At 35.9% G+C, this 27,398-nt stretch overlaps 2 protein-coding genes across 2 annotated transcripts in view; one reads left to right on the top strand and one right to left on the bottom strand.

Annotated features, from left to right (window-relative positions):
* LOC123532722 (dynein axonemal heavy chain 8-like) overlaps positions 1–27,398 on the bottom strand; it is a 330,542-nt gene that overhangs the window by 166,635 nt on the left and 136,509 nt on the right. The window contains exons 30-33 of the mRNA XM_053518182.1: positions 27,110–27,172; positions 18,487–18,725; positions 9,557–9,797; positions 3,063–3,262 (exon numbers count right to left, since the gene is read on the bottom strand). Coding sequence (XP_053374157.1) covers positions 3,063–3,262; positions 9,557–9,797; positions 18,487–18,725; positions 27,110–27,172 — 743 coding nt within the window. The remainder of the gene's footprint in view (positions 1–3,062; positions 3,263–9,556; positions 9,798–18,486; positions 18,726–27,109; positions 27,173–27,398) is intronic.
* Positions 21,757–26,365, top strand: LOC123532723 (uncharacterized). Its single transcript, XM_045314286.2, has 2 exons — positions 21,757–23,462; positions 25,086–26,365. Exon 1 carries the CDS (start codon positions 22,236–22,238, stop codon positions 23,250–23,252), a length of 1,017 nt encoding a protein of 338 aa, XP_045170221.2. The 5' UTR covers positions 21,757–22,235; the 3' UTR covers positions 23,253–23,462; positions 25,086–26,365.

The following is a 27,398-nucleotide window of genomic DNA, read 5'->3' as shown; positions in this document are numbered from 1 at the left end:
AACTGGGTCACGTGGGGTCAAAAACTAGGTCATTAGGTCTAAAAATAGAAAAACCTTGTGACCTCTCTAGAGGCCATATTTCTCAATGGATCTTCATGAAAATTGGTCAGAATGTTCACCTTGATGATATCTAGGTCAAGTTCGAAACTGGGTCACGTGCAGTCAAAAACTAGGTCAGTAGGTCTAAAAATAGAAAAACCTTGTGACCTCTCTAGAGGCCATAATTTTCACGAGATCTTCATGAAAATTGGTGAGACTGTTCACCTTGATGATATCTAGGTCAAGTTGAAAAGTGGGTCACGTGCCTTCAAAAACTAGGTCAGTAGATCTAAAAATGGAAAAACCTTGTGACCTCTCTAGAGGCCATATTTTTCAAGAGATCTTCATGAAAATTGGTGAGAATGTTCAGCTTGATGATATCTAGGTCGGGTTCATAACTGAGTCATGTGCGGTCAAAAACTAGGTCAGTAGGTCGAAAAATAGAAAAACCTTGTGACCTCTCTAGAGGCCATATTTTTCACGAGATCTTCATGAAAATTGGTCAGAATATTTACCTTGATGATATGTAGGTCAAGTTCGAAACTGGGTCACGTGGGGTTAAAAACTAGGTCAGTAGATCTAAAAATGGAAAAACCTTGTGACCTCTCTAGAGGCCATATTTTTCATGAGATCTTCATGAATGTTAGTCAGAATGTTCACCTTGATAATATCTAGGTCAGTTTCGAAACTGGGTCACGTTGGGTCAAAAACTAGGTCAGTAGGTCAAATAATAGAAAAACCTTGTGACCTCTCTAGAGGCCATATTTCTCAATGGATCTTCATGAAAATTGGTGAGAATGTTCAGCTTGATGATATCTAGGTCGGGTTCATAACTGGGTCATGTGCGGTCAAAAACTAGGTCAGTAGGTCGAAAAATAGAAAAACCTTGTGACCTCTCTAGAGGCCATATTTTTCACGAGATCTTCATGAAAATTGGTGAGACTGTTCACCTTGATGATATCTAGGTCAAGTTGAAAAGTGGGTCACGTGCCTTCAAAAACTAGGTCATTAGGTCAAATAATAGAAAAACCTTGTGACCTCTCTAGAGGCCATATTTTTCAATGGATCTTCATGAAAATTGGTCAGAATTTTTTATCTTGATATCTAGGTCACATGTGCTCAAAAACTAGGTCACAATGTCAAATAATAGAAATAACGACGTCATACTCAGTTCAACACTGGGTCATGTGGGGATAGGTGAGCGATTCAGGACCATCATGGTCCTCTTGTTCTATTTTTATACCTACTGGCCTAGTTTTTGACCGCACGTGACCCAGTTTCAAAACTGATCTAGATATCATCAAGGTGAACATTCAGATCAATTTTCATGAAGATCCATTGAAAAATATGGCCTCTACAGAGGTCAAAAGATTTTTCTAATTTTAGACCTACTGACCTAGTTTTTGACCGCAGTTGACCCAGTTTCAAACTTGACCTAGATATGATCAAGATGAACATTCAGACCAGCTTTCATACAGATCCCATGAAAAGTATGGCCTATAGAGAGGCCACAAGGTTTTTTTATTATTTGACCTACTGACCTAGTTTTTTAAGGCACATGACCCAGTTTCAAACTTGACCTAGATATCATCAAGGTGAACATTCTGACCAATTTTCATGAAGATCCATTCAAGAGTATGGCCTCTAGAGAGGTCACAAGGTTTTTCTATTTCAAGACCTACTGACCTAGTTTTTGATCGCAGTTGACCCAGTTTCAAACTTGACCTATACATCATCAAGATAAACATTCAGACCAACTTTCATACAGATCCCATGAAAAATATGGCCTCTAGAGAGGTCACAACGTTTTTTCATTATTTGACCTACTAACCTACTTTTTGACGGCACGTGACCCACTTTGAACTTGACCTAGATATCATCAAGATGAACATTCTGACCAATTTTTATGGAGATCCATTCACAATTATGGCCTATAGAGAGGTCACAAGGTTTTTCTATTTCTAGACCTACTGACCTAGTTTTTGACCGCACATGACCCAGTTTCGAACTTGACCTAGATATCATCAAGATGAACATTCAGACCAACTTTCATACAGATCCCATGAAAAATATGGCCTTTAGAGAGGTCACAAGGTTTTCCTATTATTTGACTACTGACCTAGTTTTTGAAGGCACATGACCCACTTTCGAACTTGACCTAGATATCATCAAGATGAACATTCAGACCAACTTTCATACAGATCCCATGAAAAAAATGGCTTCTAGAGAGGTCACAAGGTTTTTCTATTTTCAGACCTACTGACCTAGTTCTTGAAGGCACGTGACCCACTTTCGAACTTGATCTAGATACCATCAAGGTGAACATTCTGACCAATTTTCATGAAGATCTCATGAAATATATGGCCTTTAGAGAGGTCACAAAGTCTTTCTATTTTTAGACCTACTGACCTAGTTTTTGACTGCACGTGACCCAATTTTCAACTTGACCTAGATATCATCAAGATGAACATTCAGACCAACTTTCATACAGATCCCATGAAAAATATGGCCTTTAGAGAGGTCACAAGGTTTTTCTATTATTTGACCTACTGACCTAGTTTTTGAAGGCACGTGACCCAGTTTCAAACTTGACCTAGATATCATCAAGGTGAACATTCTGACCAATTTTCATGAAGATCTTGTGAAATATATGGCCTCTAGAGAGGTCACAAGGTTTTTCTATTTTAAGACCTACTGACCTAGTTTTTATTGGCACGTGACCCGGTTTCGAACTTGACCTAGATATCATCAAGGTGAACATTCTGACCAACTTTCATAAAGATCCCATGAAAATTGTGACCTCTAGAGTGGTCACAAGCAAAAGTTTACGGACTGACGCACGCACGCACGGACGACGGACACCACGCGATCACATAAGCTCACCTTGTCACTTTGTGACAGGTGAGCTAAAAACTGAATATCTTTTATTCTTATAAATCTAAATAACTGTGCTACTACTTTCATCTTGATCTTAGACAATTAATACTGCAGAAAGAACATATAATTTCAATTTGATAACTGACCTATTACTGAGCAAGGAACTAAGAACCATTAGCCCATCTTCTAGTTGGGCTACAATCTCCATTGTCTCTCCTCCCTTTAACAGAAGTTCGCCACGAGCCTTGAAATTAGAAAAACTAAGTTCTCTTGCACTCCAGTCTGCTACTACTTGCTTCAACTTGGCCTCAATGTCTTTCTCTTTTACTGCAGAGATACAGGTATCCTGGAAAAGAAATAAGAATTATGAACTTCTCCATCACTAAACTAACAAAGTTAGTCTAGGTCTGATGTATTCATTGTCCTGCAGCTATAATTTCTTTATAGGAACATCAATTACAAACAAAATCTAACACAATATGGTGTTAAATCAGATGATATTGATCACATGTTTGACACTGTGGGAGTGAAAAGCGCCATGTCATGTTTCTGGCATTACACCAGTGCACTAACATTCTGAAGTGTAGAAGATATTAACGTTGGTCAAATTTACTTTTACCTATAGTATGTAAACAAGAGGGCCATAAGTCGCTCACCTGAGTGACACACAATAACAGCGTAAACACATTTTACCTAGTTTTTTCATGGAGACTAATATTCTGACCAATTTTCATTAAGATTGGACCAAAAAACGAGGCCTCTTGAGTGTAAACAAGCTTATTCTTTGATTTGACCTGGTGACCTAGTTTTTGACCCTACATGACCTAGATAAAAATTCATCTAATATTTCATGCACAGAAACATTCTGACCGGGTGACCTACTTTTTGACCCTATATGACCCAGTTTCGAATTAGTCTAGGAATCATCAAGATAAACATTCTGACCAAGTTTCATGAAGACAGGGTCATAAATGTGGCCTCTAGGTTGTTAACAAGCTTTTCCTTTGATTTGACCCGATGAAAAATTTAATGTTTGTCTGTGATAATTATATGTTAGTAATATTTTAAAATATAGTATTATCATTAACTTTAAATTTATAACTGCTATTTTAATTCGTTTTAATTAATCTTACTTAAAATATTTTATATTTAATATTTTATTTCAACTTGTATTGTACAACGCCATTGAATATGTTTTAAATGTAGAAATAGGCTTTAAGCAAATCAACCAGTTTCAGTTTCAGATGACCTAGTTTTTGACCCGACATGACCCAGTTTTGATCCAGGCCTAGAAATCATCAAAATAATCATTCTATGCAAGTTTGTATCAAATCAAACTTGACAAAGCATAAATAAAACCTCTACATGGCTGAAAAGGCCGAGCTAGAAATTTTTGCCCCTTTCAGGGGCAGTAACTCCAGAACCCATGATGGAATCTAGCCAGTTTTTAACTCTAGAAATAGGGTGCAGACCCAGATTAAAAATAGGAGATGCGCAAGTTCATATCATGATTAAGACTCATGCAAGGTTTCATGAATCTATATGAAAACTTTTTGAGCTAGGCGTGTCACAAGGTGAAAAATGTGCATTTTTTACTATTTCAGGGGCCATAACTCTAAAAATAGGGGGGGGCGAAGCCAGACGAAAAATAGAAGGTGCGCAAGTTCATATCATGATAAAGACGCAGGCAAGATTTCATCAATTTATATCAAATACTTCTTGAGTTAGGCGTGTCACAAGGTGAAAATGTGCATTTTTGACTATTTCAGGGGCCATAACTCTAAAATTAGGGGGCGGAGCCAGACGAAAAATAGAAGCTGCGCAAGTTCATATCATGATAAAGGCTCATGCATGGTTTCATCAATTTATATCAAATATCAAAGCCCTAGGCCATGTGGTTTTGTACAAGAAGATTTTCAAAGTTTTCCCTATATAAGTCTATATATACCATGTGACCCCCGGGGCAGGGCCATATTTGAACCTAGGGGGATAATTTGAATAATCTTAGTAGAGGACCACTAGATGATGCTACATGCCAATTAGTATCAAAGTCCTAGGCCGAGTGGTTTTGTACAAGAAGATTTTCAAAGTTTTCCCTATATAAGTCTATTTAAACCATGTAACCCCCGGGGCGGGGCCATATTTCACCCTAGGGGGATAATTTGAAAAATTTTGGCAGAGGACCACTAGATGATGCTACACACCATATATCAAAGCCCTAGGCCCTGTGGTTTTGGACAAGAAGATTTTTAAAGTTTTTCCTTTCGGTTGCCATGGCAACCAGAGTTCTGCATGGAATTCAATTCTTTGAATAACTTTGAAAGGAGGCCGCCCAAGGATTATTCCTGTGAAGTTTGGTGTAATTCTTCCCAGTGGTTTTCAAGAAGAAGAATTTTTTAGAAATTGTTGACGGACTACGCACGACGGACTACGCATGACGGACGACGGACATCAAGCGGTCACAATAACTCACCTTGTCACTTCGTGACAGGTGAGCTAAAAACAGGGGCTGGAGCCGGCCAAAAAATAAGAGGTGTGTAAGTTTATATCATAAAGACTTATGCAAGTTTTCAATCATTTATATTAAATACTTTTTGAACTAGGTGCATCACAAGGTGAAAATGTGCATTTTTTACTATTTCAGGGGCAATAACTCTGAAAATAGGGGCAGACCAAAATGAAAAATAGGAGGTGCGCAAGTTCTTATCATGATTAAGACTCATGCAAGGTTTCATGAATCTATATCAAACACTTTTTGAGCTAGGCGTGTCACAAGGTGAAAATGTGCATTTTTTACTATTTCAGGGGCCATAACTCTGAAAATAGGGGGCGGAGCCAAATGAAAAATAGAAGGTGCGCAAGTTCATATCATGATAAAGACTCATGCAAGGTTTCATCAATTTATATCAAATACTTTTTGAGCTAGGCGCGTCACAAGGCGAAAATGTGTATTTTTGACTGTTTCAGGGGCCATAACTCTGAAAATAGGGGGCGAAGCCAGACGAAAAATAAAAGGTGTGCAAGTTTATATCATGATAAAGAGTAACGCAAGGTTTCATGAATCTGTATTAAATACTTTTGAGCTAGGCGTGTCACAAGGTGAAAATGTGCATTTTTGACTATTTCAGGGGCCATTACTCTGAAAATAGGAGGCGGAGCAAGACAAAAAATAGGATGTGCACAAGTTCATATCATGATAAAGGCTGATGCATGGTTTCATCAATTTATATCAAATACTTTTTGAGCTAGGGCATCAAACTTCGGACGGATGCACGGACGGACAAGACCAAATCTATCCACCACTCGTGGGGGGCACAAAAATAGCAAATTTTGGTCCTTTAAGGACCCATAACTCTGGAACCCATGATTGGATCTGGCCACTTTTCGAAAGAAACCGATATATTATGCCAATACAAGTTGTGTGCAAGTCTGATTAAAGTTGTTTGCAAAATATGGTCTCTATTGTGCTCACAAGCCAAAAATAGCAAATTTTGGCCCTTTAAGGGGCAATAACTCTGGAACACATGATGGGATTGGACCAGTTTTCGAAAGGAACCGAGATATTATGCCAATACAAGTTGTGTGCAAGTTTGATTAAAATTGATTGCAAAATGTAGTCTCTATCATGTTCACAAGAAAGTGAACAGACGATGGACAAAATGCAATCACAAAAGCTCACCCTGTCACTATGTGACAGGTGAGCTAAAAAAGAAGAAATGTTAATGTTTTATTAGATAAAAGTTAATTTAAATATGTGATTACAGAATTCTGTAGCAGTCTTCGTCGTAACTGGGTTGCCCGAAGTCCGGGACAAGTAGATCCTGTTTCGGGCCAAAGTTTTCAGGTGGTTGCCCGAACGGACAAGTGCTTTTTTCCAAAATTTAAATCCCTTAATTTTCACAATAATTACAGAATTTCATGAATCTAAAATGAACATTCAAATACTAGCTTTCGTATATTTATGCATGAATTGATGACTTCACATTTGCAATATTAAAGTAACTTTACAAAATTCAGAAATTACATCCCTAAAAATTACCTGAATTGACTGGAATTTACCCGCGAATCGTAAAGAATATCAAAACCCCCATGCCAGTAATTTTCCATTCCACGAGCACGTGCGACCTATCGTATCGCCGTTACTTTTGTTTATCGACACGTACAAAAAAAATGCGTGTAGTGCATTCATTTTTTAATATAATCGCTTCAAATTTTCAACACCGTTTGAGAAGTTATACAGTTTTGAATTTTTATAACAATTTTTAATAAGATATCGACAGAAAATGTAGGCAAAATTCGATAAAAACGATCAAAGTTTCATACAATTATTTGTAAATTTCAAACAGCGCGATCTTATTTATTTATTTATTTCTAAAAATAATAAATAATACATACTATAGTCATAAAATTTTAGACTTTTTACAAGAAAATACAAAAACAGAATTAAAAAATCTTTAAAAATGAAAAAGCGGCAGCAATTTAAATACATCGAGTAAAACGATTTTTGGCAAACGATTTCTGCAAGTGCGGCAGAATAGGTTACGTGACCTCGTGGACGTAAATAAAAACAATGATTTTTTTAAAAATAAAAGCAGTATGATTGTCGCTGTGGTTTTTAATAACTTTAAAAAGTAGATTCTAAATGAATCTTTGTATTTTTTTGACTCACACTATGTCAATATTCTTTTCAATCAATAATGTAAATTCCTTGAGGGCAAATAGGTCACAGAGGTAGGGTATCTACTTTTATCGTTTTGACACATTTACCTGTCCCAAATTATACGGGATATTGTATATTCGCTTTTAAAAAAATTAAAGAAGATAATTTTTTACTGATTTCTTCTCAGCAATTTAAAGAACCGAGGGGCCGTACGATCAACAGTGATGTGCACATGGCGCGAAAACATGCCCTAATGCCATGACAATCTCGGGCAACTACACCGCTTTGATCTCCACTTCAGAGCCACGATACTGACACACTTCATTTAGCTCTTTGAGGGGGTTTTTTAAATTTATGAGAAAACAATGCCCCAAATTTCTTGTTTATCAACAGAATAATTACCGACAATGTTTTTGTTTTTTTTTTCGCTGTAAAACACGGGTGGGGTTTATGATGTTTTATTTTTTCCATATTTTTTTTTGGACACGTCGCATCGGACTGTGATAATAGGCTACATTAAAATTTTACTTGATAATATGCTTCAAAAAAAAAAAAAAAAAACAAAACAAAAAACAAAAAAACTGACCTACCGACCCTACTTTTTTTTTTTTTTTTTTTGGGCCCTGCCAGCAAAACACAAAAATTTTTTTTTGGTGGGGAGGGGGTGCCTAACCAGGCTGATCCATTATTGCAGTTTAACTTTGAACAAATACACAATATTTTAAAGGCCCTAAAAAAATAAGTTTTAGAAGGGTAGTGCAAATTTGAACCCCACACCTGGCATATAACTAGATACTGGTATAGGTCTTACTTTTTTTCTACGTTTTTTTCTCCCATAATTTCTGTCTGGTAGTTACTTGAATATTGCAACATGGTTATCCACTTACGTTGGCTTAGCCTGCCCCATGGATAGTGTGGGTAGGTTAGTTGACTACCATTTAAATAACTTAATGTTGAATTAAGCATAAACCAAAATACATCATATTTATTAACAAAATTATTTCGGGCAAGTAAAAATGTTTTCGGGCAAGTGGTTTTCTTAACTTACTTGCCCAAAAGGACAAGTGCTGAAAAAAAATTAAGGCGAAGACTGTTGTAGTTTTGTCTTATCACATTAAATACCTAGTTGAATAACAAGAGCTGTCAGTGGACAGTGCGCTCGGCTATTCTCAGTGCTTGATAGTATAATATTAGCTATGAGTAAAACTTTAACATTACAATAAGCATATTCTAAGTCGAAAAGGGGCCATAATTCAGTCAAAATGCTTGATAGAGTTGCCTCCTCCTTTTTACAGACTGGGGTCATGATGGTAAACAAGTATGCAAAATATGAAAGCAATATCTCAATGGACTTTGAAAATATTTGGGGTGGTACGTAAACTTTAACATTATTCTAAGTCAAAAAGGGGCCATAATTCAGTCAAAATGCTTGATAGAGTTGCCTCCTTCTTTTTACAGACTGGGGTCATGATGGTAAACAAGTATCCAAAATATGAAAGCAATATCTCAATGGACTTTGAAAATATTTTGGATGGTACGCAAGCTTTAACATTATTCTAAGTCGAAAAGGGGCCATAAATCAGTCAAAATGCTTGACAGAGTTGCCTCCTCCTTTTTACAGACTGGGGTCATGATGGTAAACAAGTATGCAAAATATAAAAGCAATATCTCAATGGACTTTGAAAATATTTGAGGTGGTTTGCAAACTTTAACATTTGTGTGACGCTCACGCTCACGCTAAAGCTAACACTAACGCTCACGCCGACGCCGGGGGTGAGTAGGATAGCTCCACTATTCTTTGAATAGTCAAGCTGAAAGTGATGAAATGGATGACAGAGCCTGCATTTTAACATTTTATTCTGCTTGCTAAATAAATTCAATGCAAAAGACACTCATTAAGAATTTCTTTTTAATATATCCTAACATACACTTTAAAACTCCCATATTTTGAATAGGTAACAAGAATTAAAATGCATTTACCTCAATCTCTTCCTTGTACTTCAACAAGGGAGCTTTCATAATGTCTCTCAATGTGAAATTTTCAGAGTCAAAGTCAAATGTATGTCCAGTAAGTTTGGCCATTCTTTCCCAGTGACGTTCTTTCATTGCTTTATTGGCCATAAGTTCCAGAAGTGGACAGGACTCACTGAAATCGTCTATCTCCTTCTTCAGATCTAAGAATGCTTGCCATCCTTTCAAACCCTTTGGAAGTCTTCGACATCTTAAATGACGAAAATAATCTTTTAATATTGTGTAATGCTATGATTTGATTTTATTCAGTCATTTGAACAACTGATTTATAAGTAAACTACATTTTGAAATCAGCAGATACAGGAAAACTTTTCAGACTCAGTGCACCCATTAAGAATGAGTACCACTGTGGAGCAAAATATACCCAAAGCAATGTGCCTGTAAAGTTTAATGATCATATGTCATAGTATTTTTAAAGTACTGAGCTGAAAATAAACAACAGACCGACAGAGGACCAACTCCATCACATAATATATCCATTTGACCAGTTGCATGTCAATGACCATGACCTTCATATCAGGAACCACAAAATCAAGACTTTTGGTGAATGTGTTTTTTGCACTAATATTCACAGTGACTTTGACCGTAGACCCACTGACCATAAAATGAATAGCAGTCATCAACTGCCAAAGGAAAATGTGCATGCAAGATTTGAGATTAAAGGTCAAATCAGTCGAGTTTTCGAGTGGAAATTAAATTGCTAACAAGCCGTATGGATTACCAGCACCATCACGTAATATATAACAAGAGGGTCATGATGACCCTGGATCGCTCACCTGAGTATATGAGCTACATGTTTCAAATGTCAAACTGATGCTTAAATATTAATGGAAATTATTTTAGAATTAAAATAATTTAATTTATTTTTTCTCAAATTGTTGCTCGTTAATTACCGTCTGCTAGTTTATTAAATTGTCCTCTGTTTTCGTAGATAAACGTGTCATCGATATTGTTACACTTGGCTGATCTGAACTGGTTCCTATTGATACTGGTACCCAGTCGATATAATATAAATACCAATAATCTCGTGCAGTTCTCTCACATTTTGCTAGCTACACCGTCGGTAACGTCAAAACTATTTACATGTTTTGATTTATCATTGCAATGCCTCGTGGTCAAAGGCGGGAACTGATATTTCGGAGGAATCCTTGCAACAGAAATATTCTGCAGTATGCTCCTCAGGACAATGGCAAGAGGGATGCTAGGTGCAGATGCCTTAGAAGAGAATGTTGTTGACGGTGTTACTAATCTTCTGCCGGTATGTCGAAAAATAATATCACAGATTTAGTAGATTGTTTGTTGTTCAAACATAGATCCTTACGTTTTTTCATAATATTCACGAATGGGGTGTGGCGACGCAAATATATATCTACGCACGCGGCTACAGGCTATCCTTTTGACTCTATTTTGGCATACAATATCAGTAAACTCGGTTCCACGGTTATTCAAATTTTACTGTGTATTTAACTTTTGATGACATAAGGCAACATGTACTACACTTAGCTTGCAAAATCAAAGGTGTTTTGTGTACACAAATGTATAATTTGATTTAATAGTCGCTATTTTGACAGGCGTCTCTGTTCATAGTCATGATTTCCATGCTTTTTCAGTGTCAATTTAAGGTTATAAGGTAGAACTGGAGCAGGTGTCTAACAACAGTTCGTTTTTGTAAACATCATGTTTGTAAAAATTAGATTTAGTTTTTGTATCCTAGCTACGATTTTCATATTTTGATATTTATAAGAAAAACATGAGTTCAAGCTAAAACAAAATATAAACAAAAATTAGGTTATTTTGCATGTAGAGAAATATTTGTTTTGAAAACTTGTGGTACGAATGACCTAGTAATTGAACTGTATTTGACATTTCTTTACAAACTTTACGCTCGACAGATGTTTACTTAGCGATTCAGTGTCAGCTTTAATTAAATGTTAAGGCGAGTAGATAAATTAGGTATTGCAACCGAAATGCACAGTCAAAAGTCCGTATTTTGCAAGGGTTTGGTAGTTAATCTGAATAGTTACTAGCGCATTGAATGTACAGAAAAATATTAAGTTTTTTGAGAAATCTACTAATGAATTCATCACTTACGTTTCAGTATACCAGGTATTCTTACAAAATTGATGAGATATTGCATTACATGTATAGCGCACTGCGTTAGAAGAACTTATTCATTCACGAGTTATGACGATCAATTTCTTTTACGTCAAAGCACTTCAGCTCCATGGTCTAAGTCAAACAATAATTTATGGGCCATTACATGCTGGTTAAACCAGTTAACATCAGTTTTTATGCATATGTATTATGACTGTAATTTCTGTAATCGTACGTGGTTTATTCGCAAATTTGCTTACGATGTAAAGTGTACAAATTTCAACGCGCATATAAAGTCTTTAAGTAATCAAAAGTTTTCGTCTTTTTGTTCGAGCTTCCTTTCATAAAGGATCACTTCTCAGATTCTGTCAGTTTAGGAAACATAACAGTTGGAACATCTTATCTCTTACACAAACTGTCTTCTAATTTCATTGAACTGCTATGTTCACTTTAAGAGTAATAATTAAATACGTTTCACTGAATTCAGAATAATCAATACGCAAATTTAAAATAATATTCAAACTGACCGAGTAGCCGGTCCCACTGCTAAATTTCAAGATTTCAGTAAAATGTTTCATTTCACAAAAATATTTCAGGTGAATATAGAGGAACTCACCATTTATCGTACAATGAACGATCTTATTAACGGTTAAAATAAATGGGTTCAATAATTAGGTCACTTCGGATCTCAGTTTACGTCATTCATGCGCAGCAGGTTCAGTTTAACCATTTATAAATAGTTTACGTTATGTAGCATAGAAGTATGTCAAAACATTAAATTCACAGGCGAACACAAATTAAAACTTATTTGTAGATACACGAGGACGTTGACATATCAATTAAAGTCGCTTTCATTTGTAACTTAACCAGGTACATAACATCTGAATAGTTTGCTAGATTTTAGAATCTGCATAAATCAAAGTTGAACACTAATAAATTGTCACATTTATAAGATTGTACCGGTTCGTCACGATGACAATTTTTACCGGTCAATCTTTACTCGCCGTTTTTGGTCTGACAAAACTATATCATCATACAAGAATTAGGATATTTAACAATGTTATGATTTTTACAAAAATAGATCAGTTGGATTTCAGTTTTTTCTGTTACAAACTAAGATTTATAATTTTGTCTTTTGATAGTGCCCGGGTGAATATTCCGATTTTGGTATTTATTTTCACCGTCACTGATGACTTGATTTATGATACAGACTTGGATTTACAGCAAACATAATATTGACGGAATTGTTTCCAATCTTAGCGGCGGTTGTGGTTTGGGGATCAGACTTATTAAACAACTGCTGAATAATAAGTAATAAATCTAAAAGCTCTTTTGCCTCAATAGAGCAGTTATAAGTATCTTGTACAAACTATCATGTAGTTGTCAGATTTTATTGCTTTCCTATATACGCTGAACATGTACCAGGTCGTCAATATGACATTTTTGGTTTAAGTTATTCAGATTCAGATAAGCAGCTGCTGATGTAGATCCATAGAGTTCGAACATTGTTACAATCTTAAATAAAAGTAGCACTTATACCTCGGTTACATACAATACAGCTATTGAATCATTAACAAAAAAAAAAAACCATGATTATAATAGGCACGTACCACACTGTTGCACGCAAAACTAATGGTATTTCATATAGAATTATATATAAAATAGACTCTATTTTGACAGGTGTCACTGTTCATAGTCGGGATTTTCTTGCTTTTTCAGTTACAATTCAAGGTTAAAATGTAGGACGGGAGCAGGGCTTTAAATTAATTTCACAAACTGCACGGGTTTTTCATTTACATACGGGTTTCGTCATAAATAAACTGTTAGACGGCTGTCGAAATAATTGTGCTACCCGAGACAAGCGGGCTCTATCGACAAAGTTTTTAATAAAGGTCAAATGCGACTGCTTCCCGTGCACGATATACGAGGAATACGAGTTGAAAATATGTTAGACTTTGTTTATTGTATCATACTTTGGTTTGTTTATGTGAGCAAACGATTAACATACAAATTGTTCAAGTTTCAGACTTGTCCGTAGTTGAGAACAAATATGCGTATATAAAATTTCAAAACAATGAAATATGTATCTATCTCCCGTTATTTCAGAATTAAGGAGTAGAAATCGGGTCACATAAATTTTTCTATAGGCGCAGACAAAATGTCTTCTGTATGTGCATTAATTATCTCAATTAATAGAGAAATGATCGTAAATTCAGGACTTCTACTCGTTAATCTGGAGTAAAATGTCAGTTTTTTCTTTTTCTGCCGTTTCAGCCAAATCTTTAAAAGGGGAGCTTGTACTGTCTAATTGTTGATGCAAGTTATATCAAAATCATAGCTTTGGAAGTTGTAAGATTAGATTTAGTAATATATGGCCTACCGCAAGTTAGTTTATTCAGGTGGCAAATTCATTATAATTAGGCTCGATATTGATGCTATGCCGCATTTGCTTCGGTCAGATGGAATACAGTATAAGAAAGTAGGACTACAGTTTTTTGGTGATTACATAAAAGATGCGATTTGTTAAAGAAGAGTTTGAAAGGCCGTAGAATTTTGGCGGATAAATTATAAATTTATTGTGGCGGTAAAATTCCGTCGGCCGTGAGGTGAGCGGATACGGTGTCTGTATGTTTGCATTCAAGTTGCGTACTTTGGGGTATCATATGTTTACCAGTTTGTGTTAACTGGATAGTAAAAGGTTTTGCCCTAGTACTTGGCGATTCCTAGTGTTGCGTGTGTTGCGTATGTTGCGTTGCTCTCAGTGGTGTCACTTTGCCTTGCCTTGCCTTGCCTTTCATTGACTCATGTTGCGGTTTCGCTCATTCTCGGTGAAACCCGAAATGGGTGGAATGGTAGCTCGACGTTCAATTGAAATTGTTGTGTGTTTGCATTTGAGTGATACCTGTTATAAAGTGCAAAGTGTCTTGTGTTGCTTTGCCTTTGAGTGACACCTGTTACAAAGTACAAAGTGTCTTGCGTTACTTTGCGTTGTTTGAGTGATACCTGTTACAAAGTACAAAGTGTCTTGCATTGCTTTGCCTTGTGGTCCGTTGTGTTATTTGCCTCGCTTTACATTGGCTAGGGTTGTGCATTTGACCGCATCCCGGTGACACCCGGGCTGGGTTGGATTCACAATTCGAAGTTCGATGGATTGCGCAGTTGCGTTGTTTTTGCAAGCCTTGGGTTGGTGCGTCTGTTCTCCTCTCGGTCGACGGATTTTGCTGTGCTTTTAACGACTCTACACGGTGAGACCCTTGTTGAGTCATGAGCGGCCGATCAACTCCCAATATTGTCAATATACTTTTACTGAATTTAATTAAATTATTACAAAATGTATCATGCGTATGTTTAACTATCGTTGTAAGTATCAATGCATATTCTTGATGAATAAAGAGTGTTGTATGAGATAATTGGTTTTTATTTTGAGTAATAAAATAATGGAAATTATTTTAGAATTAAAATAATTAATTTATTTTTTTCTCAAATTGTTGCTCGTTAATTACCGTCTGCTAGTTTATTAAATTGTCGTCTGTTTTCGTAGATAAACGTGTCATCGATATTGTTACACTTGGCTGATCTGAACTGGTTCCTATTGATACTGGTACCCAGTCGATATAATATAAATACCAATAATCTCGTGCAGTTCTCTCACATTTTGCTAGCTACACCGTCGGTAACGTCAAAACTACCCGCCCGCCACACCCTGTATTTATAGGAAACTTTCGAAACATAGAGCTTTGCATCTTTAATTCCGGGCTAGTATTGTAGTTTTAACAACTTGCTAGAATACTTTGTCAGTATTTTATATACAATTTACTGATCTATTTATGTTGATCTTACATCATCTGTGGAATGTTTTATGAAATTGGTTCAAAGTTGTAAAGGAAATTTGCATAAAGTCCATCTATTTAACAATAGCTAACGTTCATGTTCTAGTTCAAGTTAATTGTTATTGTCCACCCGGTCTTGACGACTGAGTTGTTAGGTACTGCCGTCTTTTTACTTACAATTGCAGGGTTAAACCGTGCCAAAGTAAATTGATGAGTGTGATATACCGGAGAGCAATAACACTGCAGGAGATAACACATCCAGCTATCAAAATGTATGACGGGGCTAGATGTCATCTTGTTACGTGACCAAGGACTTCCAAATGTGAGATGTTCATACCGTGTTATGAAGAAAAAACTGAGACATTTTGATGCAGTGTATATAAATTTTGTTATTTAAGAAAACGGTTTAGCATGGGCGTGACTATATTTGTATAAGACTCTCCAGTATAATTTGAAAGATTTTATACTTCTTTAAAAGGCACGGGATAGTTGATTGATATTAATATACGTATTTCTAATATTAAAATATATAAACTAAATGTACAAGAAGACAATAGTGAAGTAATAAAATTATTAGTATAAGTTTCACTTTTTAAGTCAAATGTGTCGTATTGACATGAAATTCAAGGACAGGAAAATAATTATAGGAAGTATTGACTGTCGTAAATATTATTTATGTGAACTTAAAAACTTTGTGATCACAGTTGGATATCTCTAGAAAATTCTGCTATTATTTGTGGTAACAATTATTATGTAGGACACTGGCTTTTTAACTGTGACATATTGATAGACCTCAATATTAGTTTTTCTTCATCTTGTCATAATACTATAAGTAAAAGGTGTTTATTTATAATACTGGCTTGATGGATATTGTCGCTCATATGTTGGCGGTAAAATTCTGTCGGCCGTGAGGTGAGCAGATACGGTGTCTGTATGTTTGCATTCAAGTTGCGTACTTTGGGGTATCATATGTTTACCAGTTTGTGTTAACTGGATAGTAAAAGGTTTTGCCCTAGTACTTGGCGATTCCTAGTGTTGCGTGTGTTGCGTATGTTGCATTGCTCTCAGTGGTGTCACTTTGCCTTGCCTTGCCTTGCCTTTCATTGACTCGTGTTGCGGTTTCGCTCATTCTCGGTGAAACCCGAAATGGGTGGAATGGTAGCTCGACGTTCAATTGAAATTGTTGTGTGTTTGCATTTGAGTGATACCTGTTATAAAGTGCAAAGTGTCTTGTGTTGCTTTGCCTTTGAGTGACACCTGTTACAATGTACAAAGTGTCTTGCGTTACTTTGCGTTGTTTGAGTGATACCTGTTACAAAGTACAAAGTGTCTTGCATTGCTTTGCCTTGTGGTCCGTTGTGTTATATTGCCTCGCTTTACATTGGCTAGGGTTGTGCATTTGACCGCATCCCGGTGACACCCGGGCTGGGTTGGATTCACAATTCGAAGTTCGATGGATTGCGCAGTTGCGTTGTTTTTGCAAGCCTTGGGTTGGTGCGTCTGTTCTCCTCTCGGTCGACGGATTTTGCTGTGCTTTTAACGACTCTACACGGTGAGACCCTTGTTGAGTCATGAGCAGCCGATCAACTCCCAATATTGTCAATATACTTTTACTGAATTTAATTAAATTATTACAAAATGTATCATGCGTATGTTTAACTATCGTTGTAAGTATCAATGCATATTCTTGATGAATAAAGAGTGTTGTATGAGATAATTGGTTTTTATTTTGAGTAATAAAATAATTAAGTAGGTCAGTATGTCAAATTCATGGTAACTGAAAGTCAGTTTTAAGATCAGTGTGCAAAACTGTATATGTCATCCAAATTTCAAGGCTGTATCTTAAAAAAAAACAAGATAGTAAATCAGTAGGTCAAGGTCAGTCAAGTGACTCCTAATTACTTGGGGTAATCAGGTAATTATAATTAAACTGTCTAGGAAATATGATCAGATAATTTTTGAAGTATTTTTTCCTATATAACACATATACAAGTGACCCCTGTAGCAGGGCCTCGTTTCACAAATGGACATTATTTGAACAATCTTGTTAGAGAACTACTCGGCGATGTTACATACCAAATATCAAAGGCATAGGCCTTGAACTTTCAGACAAGAAGACTTTTAAAAATTTTCCCTATGTAAGTCTATGTAAAACTTGCACCCCCAGGGCAGGGCCTCTTTTCATCCCAGGGGCATAATTTGAACATTTTTGGTAGAAGACTGCTAGGCAATGCAACATACCAAATATCAATAGCCTAGGCCTTGCAGTTTCAGGCAAGAAGATTTTTGAAGTTTTTTCCTATATATGTCTATGTAGAACTTGGGACCCCCAGGGCGGGGCCTCTTTTCACCCCAGGGTAATAATTTGAACAATCTTTGTAGAGGACCACTAGGCAATGCAACATACCAAATATCAAAAGCCTAGGCCTTGCAGTTTCAGACAAGAAGATTCCTATATATGTCTATGTAAAACTTGGAACTCACGGGGCAAAATTTGAAAAATCTTCATAGAGGACCAGTAGATGATGACATATGCCAAATATCGAGACTCTACGCTTGTGGTTTTTGACAAGAAGATTTTTTATGTTTTTCCTTTCGGTTGCCATGGCAACCAGAGCTCTGTGTGGAATTCAATTCTTTGAACAATTTTATAAGGTGGCCACCCAAGAATCATTCCTGTGAAAATTGGTGTAAATCTGCCCAGTGGTTTTGAAGAAAAAGATTTTTTTATAAATTGCTGACGGATGGATGACGGACGACGGACATCAAGCAGTTACAAAAGCTCACCATGAGTGAGCTAAAAATGTATACAAATTCTACCGAGCTATTGGTATATTAACAATATTGAGGAAAACTTGTTTTACTGTTTAAACTGCGGAAAAAAAGCAGAGCAAAGGCAAGTATAAGAAACCATACCAAAGCTGACAATACATGCAAACATTTAGCTTGCCTCACCTGTTCTGCATGTCTGATAGTTCTTGGTTTATTTTTTCAATATCCACCTCAGTCCAAAGAATATCGAAGTATCCACTGATGCTTGTCATCACTTGACTGTACAGACCATACAGCTTCTGTAAGAGGTTCAACTCCTTCTTTATACGGACAAGAGTTGGGTAGTCTGTAACTGATAGACCAAACAACTGTTCTCCACCACTGTATATGTTGAACTTTGTCCACAGTTCATCAAACTGACTCTGTAATAAGAGAGAAATATATAATGCTTGTAGGCTACTAAACAAGGTGTTATTTTAAAAATGACTCTGCTTTATTTACTCACTGTTATTGCTTTCCAAAACAAGAGCTGTCTGTAAGACAACGCACTCCACTATTCGGGGATTTGACAGTAAAATGAATATATGTCTGAATAAGAGACCTCTACTTTAAAAGGAAGATACACCAAGGGGCATAATTCCATCAAATACAAAAATTAGTTATTAGGATTGATACAAAACATGCAGATGATGATGGTAAAGATATATTTTGAGTTTTAAGTCATTATCTTATATAGTACCAAACTTATGTCCAGAAAACGAAGTTTGTTAAAAAAATTAAGTATAAAAGGGGCATAATTTGGTCAAAAATACAAATCAGAGTTATGGGTATTGTTACCACATATGCAGATGATGGTGATAAAGATACATTTTAAGTTTCAAGTCTTTATCTTATATTGCATTAAAGTAATATCCAGAAAGCAAAGATTGCAAAAGTTTAAGTACAAAAGGGGCAAAATTCTGTCAAAAATATAATTAGAGTTATGGGATATGTAACCACACATGCAGATGATGATTATAAACAAATATTTTTAATTTCAAGTCATTATCTTTTAAAGTACCAAAGATATGTCTATAAACGAAGCTTTCGAAAAAAATTTACATGAAAATAATTCCAAGTATAACAACTTGGTGACCTTGACCTTGTGTATAATGGGCCCAGCGCCTATATATACTACGTTTGTATGCTGGACAATGTTTATGTGAACATACAGTACGATATAAGCAAAAGTAACAAAGATATGACAGAAAAACAAAGGTTGCCGAAAAACTTTAACCTTAGAAATAACCTAAGTATAAGACCTTGGTGACCATGACCTTGGATACAATAGGCCCAGTCCCTGCACATACTTTGTTTTTATGCTGGTCAACGTTTATGTGAAGTTACAGTAAGATGTATGCAATAGTAACAAAGATATGACAGAAAAACACAGGTTGCCAAAAAACTTTTACCTTAAAAATAACCCAAGTAAAGACCTTGGTGAGCTTGACCTTGGGTATAATGGGCCCAGTCCCTGTACATACTTTGTTTGTATGCTGGACAATGTTTATGGAAAGTTACAGTAAGATATAAGCAATAGTAAGAAAGATATGACAGAAAAACAAAGGTTGCCGAAAAACTTTAACCTTAAAAATAACCCAAGTATAACACCTTGGTGACCTTAAACTTGGATATAATGGGCTAAGCCCCTATACATACTTTGTTTGTATACTGGACAATGTTTATGTGAAGTTACAGTAAGATATAAGCAATAGTAACAAAGATATGACAGAAAAACAAAGGTTGCCAAAAAACTTTAACCTTAAAAATAACCCAAGTATAACAGCTTAGTGACCTTGACCTTGGGTATAATGGGCTCAACCCATACACATACATTGTTTTTATACTGGACAATGTTTATGTGAAGTTACAGTAAGATATAAGCAATAGTAACGAAGATATGACAGAAAAACAAAGGTTGCCGAAAAACTTTAACCAAGAAGGGTCACGCCGACGCCGGGGCGAGTAGTATAGCCCCCTTTTCTCCGAATAGTGGAGCTAAAAACAGCGAATAACATCTGAGGGAAAAAAGTCAGGGCATACAAAGTAATGACAATTGCGGAAGATATTTTTTCAATCAAAAGATTTTTTCAAGTTGTTACAGACCTCAGTACATAACAGTCTTATTACATGCATCCTCTACTAAAAAGCAATTACAGTACTGCAATTTGGTCTCTGCACCATTTATCTTGACAGACATCACATTTAAACAGAAAGTAATAAAATACATGCATATACCTTCATTTACTGCATCATTTACAGTTATCTTCAAAATACAGTTAATTTAGCTGACAAAATAAATCTTACACATAAAGCTATGTTATTTGTTATGCTTATATACTAATTCATCAAAAGTGCTGTCATGACAGTAGAGGAAATGTCAATCTATACTGTGGAAAGATTCCATAGTTCATACAGAACTTTCAAAACAAATTCAAGTACTTTTCAAATTCTATTCAAGGATTTTTTCCCCATTTTCAAGGACTACAAAATTGCATTTGTTGCATTTATTTCTTTTACTTATGAAGAATTCTGTTGATTTTCCCGGAAAATAACCCGGAAATGACCTTCAATTCAGCACTGATAAAATTTCACGTTGTGATAATTGCTTTTAGAGTAGTAAAACCTGTCCCGGTACCATACCGTGCTATCATTTACTCGTCGGTAAGCCCTGTCGAAGATAGGTCTGTCATTTGTTCATCTTTTTTTTTTGATATTTTGGTCTGATCTGTTATTTTTTATGATTTTCTATTCGCAGAACATCAATTCAAGGACAATTTATCAAAATTTACTCGTTTTTTTTTTTTTTTTTTTCAAAATTCAAGTACTTTTCAAGGAGTTTTTGGCAGTTTCAAATTCAAGTACTTTTCAAGTACTAGGCATCAAATTCAAGTACTTTAAAAGACCTGTGCGAACCATGGATTCCGTTTCTGCAGGCCCGATTCTCATACATGACAAAACTCCTTTTTTCTTTCATAACAAATTATTTTCTTTTACTTATTAGCACCTATCAGTATAAGCCCTTTCAGTTGCTTCACTCTAAAAATCTCAATTCTTTTTCGTCATAACACTTCCGTTCACAGATGAGATACGCGCCACGCCCAGCATATACCTCAAAGCGCTAGTGATTTCGACCTGAACGGACGTGTTCTCAGTTCAGTATCACCTAGCATATATTGCCTTAGCATATATTTATAAATCAATGTCATGTTTTTCAAAACTGCTTTGATTTACAACACTTAGTATAATATTATATTAAATTTATTTGTATCATAGCTCGGTGTTTTTTCTTAACAAATTTGGTGCAGGTAAATTCTATACACTGACTTCAGGGTGCGGTAACTAAAAGTCTGCAGGTATTTAATACCCGCATGCTAGTTACCGCACTGTTGGGTAGGAAAGTATGCCAGCGTGTCTGGAACAGTAGACAGCGAAGTGTATTTTATTGATTTTCTGCTCTCGCATTGGTTTACTTTACCTGGGCTTTACACATTTGTAATGCAAGGATTTCAAGTACTCACTGAACTGCTGTATATGGCAATGAGGAATGACTACAGCTACCATATATGGAAGGCTATGATACAAAACAGAAAGAACATTAAAACTCTCGGGTAAACGATTTATACTCGGGGGCTAGCCCCCTCGTACAAATCGTTTACCCTTGAGTTTCAATGCTCTTTCTATTACAAAATCAACGTGATATTTAGCCGTTAATAAATACAGTCTTTGGGATATAGTAGAGTTTCTTCTTTATTCTTGGTTTTTCCCTCTGCTATTTTTAGCAACTAACTAAATTTAGAGCTTACGTAGTTCACAAAATATAGTTCTTTTTGCGGTAATATTATTCTGCTTTCGACTGTTTTCTGTGACGTATACACAGGTATGTGAAAAATATGGCCGCTGCCATGATTAAGCATGCTGCAGAGAACAATAATACTGAGAATAGCTCAGGTTTGAAGTGTTCTCAGGCCGAAAATCTGGTGGTGAACGTTGACACAAGTGCCCAAAATAATTCTGATAAAGGTAAAAGACCTGTCACAGGTTCTAGGCCGAAGAAATCGTCAATGAGTGCAGGTAATGTTAGAGCAGATGACCAGATTGCTGGCAGTTCCCAATTGAATTCCGGTGGCTCAGCCCCGAATGTAGCACAGAACTTTAATAAAGAGGGGTTAGCCATTTTAGGTGAAATGAATCAAAACATAAACAAAACTAATGAAAAAGTTGATGATCTGTACGACTACGAGTACGATACACAGTACGATGTTGATGATGAAAACTATGATTTTAGGTCAGGTCAGAACGATGATGAACAATCTAATGCCAGTTTAAATGATCAACGATCGAACCAAGATTCTTTGAATGATGATACACAAAACACTGTGTTCGGTAAGTTTAGTAAGACATTTAAGAAAAGTGATCTGACATCGAAGCCTGTTGATGAACAGCTTGCGCAGCTTGTAAATGATGCTTTTCGTGAGGGTATGACTGATGATCATTATCAAAATGTTGTTAAAGACATTCATAGGCCAGAAAACTGTGCAGGTTTGAAAGAAACTAAGGTGAACCCAGGTGTATGGAGTGTGTTAAGACAACATACACAAATGGAGGATTCGAAACTTCGGGGCATTCAGAACTGTTTTGTGAAAGCAGCTTGTAATATTGTCAAAGTGCTGGATGTTTATGCAGAAACATTTGATCAAGAGAACTTAGAACTGGCTATGAATTCGATAGCTCTATTAGGTCAAGCTAATAAATGGTTGAATTGTCGTAGAAAGGAGTATCACAAGAAAGATATGGATCCAAAGCTCCATCATCTTTGTTCGGCTTCTACTTCATATACAGACATGTTGTATGAGGATACAATTGTGAAGGATATCAAAGACATTCAAGAGATGAACAAGATAAGGTGAAATGTAGCATTTAACAGATCACAGTTCAATGGCAGGCGTGTGTTCAGAGGTGGAGCACGTTTCTTGAGAGGTGCAAGAAGACCACCATACAGAAGAGGCAGTGTGTTTGCTCGTAGTAATCTGTACACACAAAGCCATCCAAAAAACTGCCAGAAGACCGAGGTCAACGGGAAGTAGTTGATCTCCCAGCACCAGTAAGTTTTCAAGCAGGTAGGCTACGGTTTTTTTTAATAAAACTGGCAAAAATTGACTTCAGATGACAGTGTGTTGAATATTGCATTGCACTGCAAAATTGATTTTGATAAAGAAATTCCAAAGCAAAATATATATCCTTTCCAAAAATTTGATTTCCATGAAGAAAAAATTATAGACCAAGAGGTCCAAAAACTTTTAGATTCTAGAGTCATTCAAGAGGCACAGTTTGAAGAAGATCAATTTATTTCACCAATTTTTGTTAGACCTAAAAAAGATGGTGAATACCGTTTGATTTTAAATTTTAAAGAATTAAACAAATCTGTCGAATATCACCATTTCAAAATGGACACTTTTGAAATTGCACTAAAGTTGGTTAAACCAAATTGTTCCGTGGCATCAATTGATCTACGTCATGGGTACTATTCAGTCAATATTTATAAGCCTCACAGACGTTATCTAAGGTTTATTTGGAACGGCAAAATTCTAGAATACACTTGTTTACCTAACGGTCTAGCATTAGCACCCAGGAAGTTCACTAAGTTAATGAAACCCGTTTATGCAAAATTACGCCAAATGGGACATTCAAATTCTGGGTACATTGACGATTCATTGCTTCTTGGTGATACAAAAATAGAGTGTAAACATAATGTTCAAGACACTGTTTATGTAATGTCTGATTTAGGTTTCATTATTCATGAGAAAAAATCAGTTTTTGAACCAGTTCAGAACATTATTTTCCTGGGAAACCATATAGATTCTGTTAGAATGGTTGTTTATCTTACTGAAGAAAGAAAATTAGTACTACTGTTTGAATGCAAGAAACTTAAAAACAAAAACATTGTGACAATACGAGAAGTCGCAAGAGCAGTTGGTCTTATGGTAGCATCATTTTCAGTGGTAGGATATGGACCGCTTTTTTATAGAGAAATGGAAAAAGAAAAGGCAAAATGCCTAGCTAGGAGCTGTGGTAATTTTGATGAAAAAATGGAAATTACTGACGCCATGCGTCAGGAATTAAGTTGGTGGATAGAAAATTTGCCAACAGTTTCAAGACACGGTCCCCCAAATAAATTGATTATTACAGATGCGAGTGGTACAGGCTGGGGTGCAACCTGTAATAATATGAAAATAGGTGGTAGATGGACATATGATGAGGCCTTACATCATATAAATTTCTTGGGAGCTGCTGGCAATTTTCCATGCATTAAAATCATTTTGTAAACAAGACTCAAACATTCATGTGCAGGTAAGAACAGACAATACTTGTGCAATGTCTTACGTAAATAGTCTTGGTGGCATTAAGTCAGAATTATGCAATGCATTGGCCAAAAAACTGTGGCTTTGGGCTATTGATAACAGTATATGGATTTCTACAGTACATATTCCTGGCTCTGAGAATGATGCTGACTATGAGTCAATATTATACTATGAGTTATAATGATAATGTTGAATGGATGCTAGACAGGTATATAGCTGAGAAATTCTTAATATCTGGGACAAACCAGAAATTGACATGTTTGCATCTAGGCTAAATACTCAGCTGAATAGGTTTGTGTCGTGGAAACCAGATCCAGAGTTTATTGGTGCTTTTGCTATGAACTGGTCAGATTTATATTTTTATGCATTTCCACCTTTCAGCCTGATTCCCAGACTTACGATGAAGCTGAGAGAAGAAGGGGAGTGCCTCCTTATAGCACCCATCTGGTTGACACAAACATCGTTCACTATAGTGATGGAACATCTGATACAGGATCCTTACATTCTTCCAGTGCACGACACATTGTTAACATTACCAGGAACACAGAAAATTCATCCACTGCACAAGAATCTAATGTTAATGGTTTGTCAGGGAAACTTTGCAAGGTAAATGCATATCAGAAAGAGCTACACACATCATTATGTATTCATTGCGACATGGAACCCAAAAACAGTACACAATGTATCTTAAGAAATGGTTTAACTATTGCAGTGAAAGGAAAATCAGTAAATTTCAGACAAATGTAAATATAGTTTTAGATTTTTTAGCATGCCTTTTTGAACAAGGTATGAGTTACAGTGCTTTAAATTCAGCAAGGTCTTCATTGTTGGCAGTAGGTATTGTGATAGATGGATGCTCTGCAGGGGCACATCCTTTAGTTTTAAGAATGATGAAGGGAATTTTTAATTTGAGACCTCCTCAATCGAGATATAGCGAAACATGGGATGTTTCATTAGTACTGAATTATTTGAGAAGTTTGCCAGCTCATGAAGAGCTTTGTTTGAAAATGTTAACATTGAAACTTGTTATGCTTATTGCTTTGGTTTTGGCATCTAGACGCCAGAGTTTACATTTATTGTCCATTGATAAGCTGAGGGAAGAACCCTCAAAGTTTGTTTTGAGATATAAGGGTCCACTGAAACAATCAAGACCAGGAGTAAGTATTCCAGTTGCGGAACTGAAAGCATATCCTCCAGATAGGAGTATCTGTGTACATAGTGTGTTGTCTGTGTATTTGCGTAGAACAAAAGATTTAAGAAGTACAACTAATTTATTTATTAGTTATATTAAGCCATATAAAGCAGTAACAAGTGCCACAAATGGCCGTTGGATAAAAACCGTTATGTATAAAGCTGGCATAAAATGTGATTTTAAAGCGCACAGCACCAGGTCAGCTTCAGTTTCAAAAGCCAAAAACTCCTCTGTTCCCATTCAGGATATATTAAAGACTGCGGGTTGGTCCAGTATAAGGATATTTTAGTGCTTTTTATGATAAGAAAGTGGTTGAGAAAGACTATGGTAGTGCTGTGCTCAATTTGTGAAAAGTGACAATGCAAATTCTGGGTTTACAGTATAACGCTTGTTAACGATATAACAGTTGTGTGAGATATTGGATGTATTGTATGAATAATCATACTTGCTTAACTATGTATATAATGAGGGTTTAAAGTATTAATAAATTTCTGTTAAACATAAATAGTTATTGTTACATATTCCAAGGTGGGTGACTTCAGGTCGAATATCATTTTTTGTACAGAAACTTAGGCTTTGAAGTCTCATCTGTGAAAGGAAGTGTTATGACGTAAAAGAATCCCCCCAAATAAACGAAAATTACCTTAAGTTGATGTTTGGTTGGGATTCTTTGTAGTCATTTAACACTGAAGTGATCAGATGCCCACCCGAGGAAGCACAATGTTAACCCTTACTTATTTCATAAAAAATTTCGAATTTATCAATCTATATGTATTATAATTTTGTTGGCATATCCAAGGTGTCTTGGATCTTTAGTTTTCGTTCCTGTATAAAAATACGGGCTTTAAATGCTGAGGTATATGCTGGGCATGGCGCGCATCTCATCTGATCACTTCAGTGTTATACGACTACAAAGAATCCCAACCAAACATCAACTTAAGGTAAGTTTCGTTTATTTGGGGGGATTTTATGTTTGGGTTGGTAAATGGATAACTACACTAAATCATCTCCTTGAGACATCCTGCGATAGTATTCTACAGTTTTTTTGTTCTTAGTTTCAAGCGGTTTTTCAACTGTCAGTTATGTAACCACAGGCATTTAACCACAACCAGTGTTCCTGGATTCTGTGCCAATATTAACCTCTGCATTGCAAGTAACTGCAAATAATATCAGCAGCCCTGTATTAAATATGGACAGAATCAATATCAAATACCTGAAAAACCTGTAGTCTGTCATTTGCTTCTACTGGAGATATTCCCTCGGCCATTGGTCCATCCTGAAATTTTACAAGTACACACTTTTTACTAGCTCCAGTTTCCATTAAATGTTCTTTCCACTTAACTTTCATAGCTCTCACAAATAAGATATCCGATCCAGCTAACTGACAAGTCATATTGATATTCCAAAATTTTGACTCTATAATTCTTCAGAAACACTTAAAACAATATTTATTTTGCAAAATAAATAATCAATTTTCACACATTTTTCACATATCTGGACAA

This window comes from Mercenaria mercenaria, chromosome 11, assembly GCF_021730395.1.
Source record: "Mercenaria mercenaria strain notata chromosome 11, MADL_Memer_1, whole genome shotgun sequence".
NCBI classification, from domain to species: domain Eukaryota; kingdom Metazoa; phylum Mollusca; class Bivalvia; order Venerida; family Veneridae; genus Mercenaria; species Mercenaria mercenaria.
The sequence above is the reverse complement of the archived record's forward strand: the minus strand, read 5'-3'. Positions and strand labels throughout refer to the sequence as shown.